Source organism: Oncorhynchus keta, unplaced genomic scaffold, assembly GCF_023373465.1.
Source record: "Oncorhynchus keta strain PuntledgeMale-10-30-2019 unplaced genomic scaffold, Oket_V2 Un_contig_20982_pilon_pilon, whole genome shotgun sequence".
Lineage (NCBI taxonomy): Eukaryota > Metazoa > Chordata > Actinopteri > Salmoniformes > Salmonidae > Oncorhynchus > Oncorhynchus keta.
The window spans coordinates 47,785-59,739 of NW_026282258.1; the positions used below are offsets into that span (position 1 = coordinate 47,785).

The 11,955-nt window shown below is 41.0% G+C and overlaps 1 protein-coding gene across 1 annotated transcript; it reads left to right on the forward strand.

The window, feature by feature from the left end:
- The first annotated feature begins 5,801 nt into the window (after nt 1-5,801).
- Nucleotides 5,802-11,709, forward strand: LOC118382452 (cyclin-dependent kinase inhibitor 1B-like). The gene is made up of 2 exons (XM_052504886.1): nt 5,802-6,167; nt 11,137-11,709. The coding sequence occupies exons 1-2, from the start codon at nt 5,881-5,883 to the stop codon at nt 11,165-11,167; spliced, it is 318 nt and encodes a 105-aa protein (XP_052360846.1). The 5' UTR covers nt 5,802-5,880; the 3' UTR covers nt 11,168-11,709.
- The last annotated feature ends 246 nt before the right edge of the window (nt 11,710-11,955 follow it).

Consider the following 11,955-nt stretch of genomic DNA (forward strand, 5'->3'; position numbering starts at 1 on the left):
TGACTAGTGGCCACTGACACTCAACTGCCCCACCTACCCTGAATGACTAGTGGCCACTGACACTCAACTGCCCCACCTACCCTGAATGACTAGTGGCCACTGACACTCAACTGCCCCACCTACCCTGAATGACTAGTGGCCACTGACACTCAACTGCCCCACCTACCCTGAATGACTAGTGGCCACTGACACTCAACTGCCTCACCTACCCTGAATGACTAGTGGCCACTGACACTCAACTGCCCCACCTATCCTGAATGACTAGTGGCCACTGACACTCAACTGCCCCACCTACCCTGAATGACTAGTGGCCACTGACACTCAACTGCCCTACCTACCCTGAATGACTAGTGGCCACTGACACTAACTCCTTAAGGAGCAACTTGTTTTAATGACTTGCCAACTATGTAACGTTGATGTTCTTGTATTATTGATTGGAATGTAATTGAAGGCTAATACAATAAAATATTGTATAAAATATTGTATGTAAAATATTTTATTTGAGCTAACTTAGTTGAATTAAACAGGTTTTTCTGAGATTGTTTAAATGGTAGCTGGGGAAAAGACAAACAAATGTTGCATTTGTACTTTCTGCTCATTTTATTATTGCATTAGTGAGCCCTCAACAGCAATGCGCAGGGACACCCCCTGGCACTGTCGATGTGTACATGAATACTCCATTCAACAGCATAAGCATATTTCCGGTTTGAGATCGATGTGGGGTTTTTCTGAATGACGGTATTGGGGAAGATCTCTGATTTGTGGCTTAACACCCAATACATCTGTATAGTAATAACCATACAATGTAACACCAAGACTTTTACACAAATGATTGTCGTTTCTTTTCAAATTCTGTGTTAACACCAAATGCTTTCACTTTTCAATAACAGGCTACGAAGATGGCCAACCGTTAATGGCATGTGCACACTATTTGACTTACCTTTTCTAAAGCAAACACGTCTGTCGTAAATAAACAAGTTTAGAAGTGCAATACATTGTATCTTCTCCTACATCTGACGGTATAGAAGATGAATGTGTCAAATTGACCTAACGGTCCATATCAAATGGACTGAAAAATAAATATACCACTGACGTTAGTCAGATTTGATCTGGTTCTAGTGGGAGAATAACGTATAAACTAATAGTTTTATTGTGAGAATAAGGAGTAAGCGTGACTATATGTTAATGTATAATGTCATGTACATGCACATACCTAAGTCAATAGTGAATGCGATAGCAATCGTGCAAAAACGGTGAGTAACATCCCTTTTTGATCGGCGGATGAGTGGCAACCCTGATTAGAAGCACCTGCTGCTCATCCGTTGCTCACCTGTGTTCCCTATAAATGCTATTTTGAATGGAAAAGGTTTATATCTACACACTGAAGAAGGCTGCAAAGCAAACACGTCTGTGTATGTGAACACTGATGCAGTGACAATAATAATAACAATTAAGTAAGCTTTGAACGACATGTTTTTGAATGCGGACACATTACCCATTTTTATTCATCTGATTTTACGGGTTTTCACGAACAAACCAAACTTCTGGGAGAGCCTGACGGTCCCCTTTTGATAGGCCACGGCACCATACAAGTTTCAGCTTGAATCATTCCAAGTTTTCAATAGATATTTCTTTCTCCAAATTGTCCTTCAGCTTGGATAGACTGAAACTCCTGAAATATGAGCGTAATAAATACTGGTAATAACCAGTATATTGACAAGCATATCCTCGTCTATCATTTGAACATAACCTCTGTATAACCTCTGTAATGTTCTGAAACCTATTAGCTGTTTATCTGTTCCACTGAGGATATGACACATTTTCGAAGCAAAGTTGTCTTTTGTTAAAAGGTAAAGGCCAACACGGTTTAAAACATTTTAAAACAGACGAATTTATTAAAGGCTGGAATCAATCCGTATCGCGGAAATATCGCAGATAATCTGCGTTGAAATGTAAAGGCAATTTAAGATTGAGCCGATATAACAGCGTTTACAGTTAATACCGTCTCTGCTCATTCCTTTTACATTTCAATCCAGCTATAACGCGGATCTTCCGCGATTTCGACGATACAGATGGAATCCTGCCCCAAACAGCAGAAATAAGTAGGCTACAATCACTCCTGGAGTGCAGAAAGTCTGTCATTAAACTTCCTGCAAGGATGCAAAAGTGAACCTCATTTGGTGCCATTCCAAATACCCCCCCACCAAGCCACCCAATTAGACTTGTTTTTCTCTCTCTCTCCACCCCACCTGCTGTCTCTAACTCTGAATGATCGGCTATGAAAAGCCAACTGACATTTATTCCTGGGGTGCTGACCTGTTGCACCCTCTACAACAGGGGTGTCAAACTCATTTCGCATCGTGGGCCACATACGGCCTAGGGAGATGTCAAGTGGGCCGGACCATTAAAATTATACCATACTCTGCTATAAATAACCAAAATATCATGTCTTTCCTTTGTTTTGGTGTAAAGAAGCACAAGAACATTAGGAAAATATTGAAATTTAATGAACTATCCTTTTACAAAACATTTCATGAAACACCTCATATTTCCTTAGACAAATGTGCAATTTACTTTTATCATTCACAAATATGCATTGCAACTGATCCCACTGATTGTACAAAGGCACAAAACTTTAATTGGTACTGAAAAATATAGTAATGCACTTTAAGATTAAATGAGACTTTTAAAGAAAGGAATTTTTAAACCACTTACACATACGCATATAAAATCTAAATGTAATCCCTGCGTACACCTTACAAACTAAGGAGAGTGATTTTAAATGTGTAATGAAGAAAGTGTTCGCCTGTCCTGTAAATCTGTAAACTTCATACATGAAACATACATACACATACAATACATACTGAAAATGTATGGAGTTGTATGAACAGTACAATTCCATCACACAACTTTTGTTTTGAAGCTGCTGACTAACATTAAAGTGCACATTTTTTAAATCACCACAGTAAGGATTCATCTTCACAGAGCTGTATTCTTTCAATGCAAACAGTATCTAAGGCAGCATTTTAAAGGTGTTAGTCTAGTCTGGACTTGTATTTGTACCTGAAACTTGGCATCTTTTGGCCTGTACAAGTGCATCAACACCAGGTGTCATGTCCTGACTAGCTGTCACTTTCAGAATGTCATTTAAGTGCTTGTTTGTGAGCCTTGAACGCATTTTTGTTTTATTGATATTCATCACTGAGAAAATTTGTTCACAAAGGTAGGTTGTCCCAAACATGCACAAAATTTTAGCAGCCAGGGCTGTTAATTTGGGGTACCCTGGTAGTAGATACTGATAAAATCTGTCCAGACCTACAGAGGCAAATTTGCCCTTCAAATCTGCATCACACTGCAAATCAATTATCTCTAGCTGAATTTCGACCGGCAGATCAGAAGCTTTAACTGTGAAAGGTGAGCGAAAAACTGAAAATTCTGTCTCAAGTTCACCAAATACCTGAAAACGTTTCTCAAACTCCCGCAGTAGTCCTGCAATTTTGTCTTTGTACCGTTTCATGTCCGCATCAGGTCTGGTCACACACACATCTCTCAGACAGGGAAATGAGCAGGGTTGCCATTTGCCAGTTGCATCTCCCACAAAGTCAGCTTCAACTTAAATGCATGTATGTTGTCAGAAAACTGTGTGACAACTTTTTGCGGCCTTGCAACATTTTGTTCAGATTGTTCAAGTGTTCAGTAATATCAACCAAGAATGCAAGGTCCCGTAGCCATTCCTGAGATTGTAATTCCAACACCGGTTTTCCTTTTTCTCCATGAACTGTCCGATTTCCTCTCGTAGATCAAAGAAATGCCTCAGCACAGCGCCTCGGCTTAACCATCTCACTTCAGTGTGGTATGGCAGGCTGTGGGTAATGTTGCTGTCGCTGAGAAGTTTGTCAAACTGACGATGGTTCAGACCTCTGGACCGGATGAAATTTACAGTGCGAACAACCACCTCCATGACGTGGTCCATTTTCAGCGACTTGCAACACAATGCCTCCTGGTGCAAAATACAGTGAAATGTCCAGAAACGATCTCCTCCATTAAGGGCTTGTACTTTGTCTTTGAACTTTGTCGCGACACCTGCTTTCTTTCCGACCATGGATGGCGCGCCGTCTGTAGCCAGGCTGACAGCGCGGGACCAGTCCACTCCAACTCTGTCCAATGCAGCAAGGACAGAGCCGAAAATGTCCTCGGCTGTTGTGGTGTCCATCATTGGCACCAACTCAAGAAACTCTTCAGTAACAGTCAATGTCTCATCAACTCCTCGAATAAATATGGCCAGTTGGGCCACGTCTGTGATGTCAGTGCTCTCGTCAATTGCCACGGAAAATGCAATAAATGACTTGACTCTCTGTTTCAATTGACTGTCTAAATCTGCCGATAGTTCCGAAATCCTCTCTGCTATAGTATTCCTCGTCATGCTAATATTGGCAAAAGCTTGTCGCTTCTCGGGACATACAAGTTCAGCCGCCTTCATCATGCATCGTTTAACAAAGTCACCGTCGGAATACGGCTTCGATGCTAATGCTATTTCGCTAGCAATTAGGTAGCTGGCTTTTACCGCTGCTTCACTGACTTCTCGGCTCTGGATGAAAGTTGACTGCTGTTTCCTCAGACCCGCCAGCAATTCGTTAATCTTATCTCTTCTCAGTTGTCCTTGCAAGCCGTCATATTTTTCGCTGTGATGAGTCTCGTAGTGGCGTCGAATATTATATTCCTTCAATACCGAAACTTGTTGCAAACACACCAAGCACAAAGGTTTTCCGTGCATCTCTGTAAATAAATAGGACGTGGTCCATTTTTCTTAGAAAATTCTACACTCCTTATCTACTTTTCTCCGTTTGGATAACGACATTTTGGCTAATGAGGGTGTAGTGGAGAGGTAGAGACATTAACAATCTTAACAACGTCGTAACAAGCAGCAGATGGCGCATTGATACCGTCTGCTGTTTTCAGTCTGTCTCAGTGATGCGGCTTGTCTTAAAAAAAAAAAATATTAATTCCATGTCTTTTATGCATTTTTTTCCACTTTCAAATTATCCTGCGGGCCTGATCGAACCTCCTTGGGGGCCGGTTCCGGCCCGCGGGCCGTATGTTTGACACCCCTGCTCTACAACCACTGTGACTATTATTATCTGACCCTGCTGGTCATCTATGAACGTTTGAACATCTTGGCCATGTACTGACCACCGCACACTGCTCTCGATAGTATCACTGATATTTAATAAGCTTACGTATCGTCAGAGCTTTTGTAAATTTAAAAAAATTAGGGTTAGGGTTAAAAATTCACAAAAGCTCTGACGTAGGCCGTGAGGCCGATACATAATCTTATTAAATAACTGTGATACTATCAAGAGCAGTGTGCGGTTAGCTTTTCCCTTCATCTTGTTCAATTGTTGCCATGCACCTGCAAATAAGATTGCTCAGATGAGCGAGTGCCTTTTGAATTTAGTATAGCACTTTGTGACATCGGCTGAGGTAAAATGGTCTTTATAAATACATTTCATTGAATATCTGAAAGGTTGCTGGATCGAATCCCCGAGCTGACAAATAACAAAGTGTTCATAATAAGTCCAAGTAAAGAAAGTGGAATTGCTTTGCAAACCTTCATATATTCTCTCTGAGTAATATTAACCTGAAATTGCCCAATGAACTGATCAAACGGCAAAAACTCCTAATTAGACTACAGTCACGCCATTTAAAAGGTGAAAGGGGCGTGTTTTCCCTCAAATGGACAACCAATAATCAAGACCGGACAATAATATAGTCGGCATCCTCGGGCCTTTAAATAGCTTACCGCTCACAAAATGTCAGTGATCGCATCGGGAGATAACATCCATTTTTTATTTCTTAAATCTGGACATATTGCAGGACGTCATGACGAACGTTCCGACACCAACTGGTTTGGAGAGCGCGGTGGCAGAGAGAGCAACGCTTCCCCGTCGCCATTCAAGCGTTTGTCGGAACTTATTTGGACCCGTCGACCATGATGCGCTGAGCCGCGAGTTGACGGCGAAGCTGAAGGAAATATCTGAACGAGACCAGCGTCGATGGAATTTCCACTTCGAGACAAACACACCAATTCCCGGGATTTATGAATGGGAAGGAATGTCAGCGGAGTCGATGCCTGCCTTCTACCAGGTGTCGGAAGTTGGAGCACGCAGGTAAGCCTTTTTCTGACCACTCAGTCTTCACTGAGCTCAGTGGCGACGTTATGTAAATCTTGGTGGTGCGAACTCCATATTTAATTTCTTATGCATACCAGCAAAGCCACAATACATTAATTGCACTAACCACGACAAGCGTTCCCACAAACTTAGGGCTTACATATAGTTATCCCAGCAGAGTTCTTTCCAGCACAATGGAGCGAATGAAGTCTCATACAACATTAGATGCCATTTCTCGAACGGGTTATAGGCTACATGTGCACCACCAAGTCAGAGCAGGAGGTGAAAATAGACCAAATTATTAGGTTGAGGCATATGTGCTACTATCAGTTTAATACACAACATGCACTTAGTATTACTTTATCTACAGTATACATTTCTCCCTGGCATATTACATCATCGATGCAGCACCATACAATGTTTTTTTGACTCTCCTTGTGATCTGATCACGTAAACAGGAAGATTGTGGGCATTTTGTTAGTCTGGCATTCTCTAGCTTTATGCTAAACACACCACTCCATTGAATAGCAGGCTAGTGGTTGCTTCTCTAGCTTCATGGTAAACACTGGTTTGATTTAATGATGACCACTAGCTAAAATATTGACCTGTTCAGTCCAAAGCTACTGTACATTTAATTTGACTTCATTTTCTGTGGCCAATGACTGAGCCTTTTCTTTTAGAAGGCCACTTAGAACTATATTACATGGCTTGACCCAACAGCTCTAATGTGTATCCTTACTAAGTATTTAATCTGGACTATGTACTGTCCCCATGAGTGACAGAACACTGAGCCAATCATGGCACAATGTTCCTATTTGCTGCTTGCTTGCCGCACCACCACTTAGCTAAACCCACGTTTTTAAAGAAATGATATATATTAATAAACCACGAGGCCACCACACATCCTGCTTGTCTACAGGTAGACCAGAAGCCACATCCTTTTTAATTGGCAGATGAGGGGTAACCCTGATTAGAAACACCTGCTGCTCACCTGTTCCCTGTGCTGGTTTGATTGAAAATGATGAATACCCACACTGAAGGCTAAAGCAGAAACGTGTGTACGCTTCCCTGACGCAGCGACAATACGAAATTAAGTGAACGTTAAGCAACTACTTTATGAATGCGGGCCATCACATTTGATCATATCTAAAATTACGGGTTTTACGCACCAACTTAACTTCTAGGCGAGTCCGATGTTCCTCTTTTGAAAGGCCACGACTTTTTCCCCCGCTTGAGTATGTTTTCAATAGATTCTCCAAATGGTCCTACAGTTTAGATGGGCAGAAACGCTTAAAGTAATAACCAGTATGTCATTGGAACAAGCTTCAAATAACGGCATATGTTCTGAAACCTATTAGCTGTACCTGTTCCACTGAGGATCAGGTACAATTTCAAAGTAAAGTTTTTTTTTTTAGAAAGGTGTCGGTCTACACGGTATAAAGCCTATTTAAAATATACACTTGTTTAAGGCTAGATTGAATTTGTATCGCGGAAGATCGGCCTTAAAATGTAAATGTAATTTCCGATTGAGCCGACATACCCAGGGTTCACCGTGAACGCAGTCTCCGCTCATTGCCTTTTCAACTGTGACGATGCCTAGAAACATTTTGATTTGGATGTGTGGTATGAAAAATGACGACGTAATATATTCTGAAATGGGAGGTTTGAATTTATCAAGCCTAAAAAGCCTTATTGGAATGACGAGTTAATGGATCTAGGGTCAGTAATGCGCAAGGCTGAGTACCTATTGTTAGTGTAAAAATGGGAATAAAAGAACGGTGTATGAATCATTAAAAAACAGCGTGATAAGACTGCCTGTGCTTCTTATTTTGATGGTGAACTAAACAAGAACTGCAGAACATGGTATGTGTGTAAAATGTCGACTCGTGACGAACCAAACACGCAGATAACCAGCTACTAAAGTTTCCGTTTTGGTGGTCATTTATTAAAACATTTTAAAACATTAAAACATTTTTTTATTGATAAACAGACCTTTCTATACGCAACATCTGCCCTGGCCGCCTCGGCGAGTAGGGCTCTTGGGAGTTATAGGAAACACTCAAAGATATTGGTTACGCTACGTATTCCAAACTGTGTTCTGGGCTATTCAGCAGGAGTGTTGGGTGCCAAGAGGTATTTTAAAAACTAACATGTTCATAACCGAACAGTACGTTACTTAGGTCCACGTTTGCACCTATACTTGGAATAACTGGGGACATGGGCTGGGAACCAGGTGAGATGGATTGCGTCTATGGTGACATTTTGGAATAGACTGTTGTTATTTGCCAGAATAGTTAGCGGTTTCAGTGGTATCTGTCCATAGGGGGCGCCTGGGCAACTGAAATGTCTGACTGAACATCTGCACGAATCTAATTTAAGGGAGACATGGATATTATTAAACAACTGATGCAATATGAAGACGATGGGTGGAGGAGATTAATCATGAGCCTGTTTGAGTTAAGGGTGAATTCGTAATACATGTCTGACCTTTCTAAAAGCCAGGATATTTTCTCTGCGTATTGAAACACTTCGGTATTGTGGTGAAGAGGAAAGACTATGTAACTATTGTGACCTTGAAGAAATGCCGGATAAAATTAGTTTAATTCTCTATTGCCCTTTTCTCCCATGATATAAGCTTTCTCTTATTCCAGAAACCACACCAGATATGCACTATGTAGCTGAGTGAGGAGGATTTTTTTTTTTTTTTTTTTGTCCCTTGTATTTCCGTTTGAGGAATATTTAGATAAAGCCTGGAATTAAATTGTACACTTTCTGTGTACAGGCTTGTCTGTCATGAGTAATTTGTGCCAGACTGGATCCTAGTGACTAATGTTTTTTTTTTGTGTTTACTGCTCCAGGGTTGTAATTATTGTTTGTAACCTTATTTACTATGTATTGATTTCTTATTTTTCACTGTGATGCAGAGAACGCTGGAATTAATTTATTTACCATAGTGAATTATGAATGTTTTTGTCGATTAATCCCATAAAGGGTGGGCTGACGATATGACAAATACAATTTAATTCCATTCAACGCCGATATTCCGCGATTTCAACGATAGCTTGAATCCAGCCCTAAACACCAGAAATACGTAGGCTACAATCCATCCTGCAGTGCAGAAAGGTTACGTAATTAAACCCCCTGCAAGTATGCAAAAGTGAACCTCATTTGGCGCAATTCCAAATTTCAGGTTGTGACATCAGACTATAGCGCTGAGGTTGTCACTGATCATGTGCGTGGTTGTTGCCTCAACCAAACCCCTCTGACTTACTTTGTTCAAACGAAGTTAACCAAGAGAATTGGTCCAATACGAGGAAATGTAACTATAACCCAACTCGGTGTAAGAGGTCGAGGACAACATCTTATGAACGTGCAGTCAACGCCACTAAAATTATAGGTAGGTCTATACAGTGGCGATTTTAGCGTCCGCATTTTGGTGGGGCAAACATAATGTATATCTTTTTTAGATGCAACACAACACATTTCACTAACTGTGACAAACTGTTAGGGCCTACATACAGCTGTCCCAACAGTTTACCACTGCGACACCTTTCTATCAGTGGAGTCTTGTCTGGCAGCGAAACGGTTCATTCGGCCTTTTTTTCCAGTAAACATTTTTTTTTTAAAGATTCTGACTTGCCTAAGTCTTTTCCACTGACAATTTGAAATGGGGTGGCAGGTAGGCTAGTGGTTAGAGCGTTGGACTAGTAACCAGCAGGTAGGCTAGTGGTTAGAGTGTTGGACTAGTAACCAGCAGGTAGGCTAGTGGTTAGAGCGTTGGACTAGTAACCAACAGGTAGGCTAGTGGTTAGAGTGTTGGACTAGTAACCAGCAGGTAGGCTAGTGGTTAGAGTGTTGGACTAGTAACCAGCAGGTAGCCTAGTGGTTAGAGCGTTGGACTAGTAACTGAAAGGTTGCAAGATTGAATCCCTGAGCTGCCACGGTAAACCTGTTCTGCCCCTGAACAGGCAGTTAACCCACTGTTCCTAGGCCGTCATTGAAAATAATTCTTAAATGACTTGCCTAGTTAATGTGGGCCTTTAAAAACAGACAATGAAAGCTCTTAAAATAATCTGACAGTTCCATAAAATAGGGTAATATTGGAGGAGGGGAGGGACCAAATTGTTAGTAGCCCATGTGACAACTCTAATGGCTTACTACACAACATACCTTAGCTACAGTATACCTCCCTGGCATATGACATTAGTTATGCAGCATACAATACATTTTTGGACAGGAGGATGGCATAGCGTTCTTTGTGGGCAAATTGTCAAGGGACTTTGTCAGTCTGGCATTCTCTGGATTTATGGTGCTTTCTAGATCACTGGGAACTTGGGGTTTGAAACAAGGTTAAATCGTCAGCACTCTAGACTTGGAACTCGGAGTTAGATTTTGAATGCTCATCCATTTCCCAGTCTGCACTTTTTATTTAGATTTGATTTTAATCCTCAGTTACCAATTGTCTTGAATGTGGCAGAATATATTGAACCTTTTCTGGCCCATTGTGTTGCTGTGAATGTTTATCCTTTTAAGCTTGGAAAAGAGCCTTAAACCCAGACTTGGACCCCACACCCTCCAACTAGCTGGTGGTGGAGGTCAACATTTTTAGGGATTGTTTTGCAACTCCGCCTCTGACTCTTTCCAAACCACTCATTGTTGAAATGGGATTTTCCAGCTTGTGTAATGTTTATGTTCGATGCCTTTGAGGCTTCTTGGATTGGAATGTCTAATGTAACTATGGCAGCACCCGAGGGGGCATGAACTTTCTAGCTCTCCCTGTAGTTTATTTTTCTTAACAAGACAGGTGAGGCTCCGCTGCCCCACCTGCCCTGAATGACTAGTTGTCACTAACACAAACTCTTTAATGAGAAACTTGTTTTAATGACTTGCCGACTACATAATGTTGATATTGTAATATTGACTAGTATGAATTGAAGGCTAACCGTTCTGCACTTCTTCCCTGCAGATTTGTTCCCAAGGAGAAGATCAATGTCTGAGATGACTAGCCCCCAGCACAATTCTTCTCTCAATTCCCCTTGAAGAAACGAGGGAACCTTTTGATTAACCACGCTGACAAATGCTACAATCTGCCGCTTCTGCAGTTAATATTTTCCATTTCGGGCCAAAAAAAGATGGAGTAACCCTCCCAAATAAGCAACATATGTTTATGCCAAAGTAACAATGTATTTAAAAAATAATAATTCAATGAACTTGTGTTTTTAATTTATTACGTGTCTGATTGTTTGAAATTGCATCTGTGAAAGACGAACAATTTAGACTTTCTGCTCACTTTATTGCATTAGTGAGCCCCCAAATGATATTTAACCTATGTAGCAAATTAAGCTGATCTGCCTTTTGCAATTGTTTTCCATTGGACGAAAGATGTAACTCACAAATGGTGGCTTGGGTTTTTTGCCAAAGTAACAATGTTTATAAATTATTTTATTTGATTTCAACTAATTTATGTTTTAATTCAATTAAGTTTTCTGCGATTGTTTAAATGGTAGCTGGGGAAACTATTAAAACAATGTAGTTTACATTTGGACTTTCTGCTCATTTTATTGTATTCGTGAGCCCTCAAATGGCTAACGAGATGAACAGGGACACCACCTGCCCACCCCTCACACACACTAGAGAAACAAGAGCAGCAGTCGTTCCATTTGACAGCACTTGAAAGAGTGCCTCAACAAATTGTAGCAGCAGTAGACCTATATACGAGCCCTACACTGACTCATTTATGAGATCTGCCTCATTATGGCTCGTTGGTAGATATACTAATCCCACG

Bases quoted from the DNA above. Each gene is read 5' to 3' on its own strand.
- LOC118382452 (XM_052504886.1), top strand. From the start codon at position 5,881: ATGACGAACGTTCCGACACCAACTGGTTTGGAGAGCGCGGTGGCAGAG. The intron at 6,168-11,136 runs GTAAGCCTTTTT...TCTTCCCTGCAG, and splicing joins TCGGAAGTTGGAGCACGCAG to ATTTGTTCCCAAGGAGAAGA.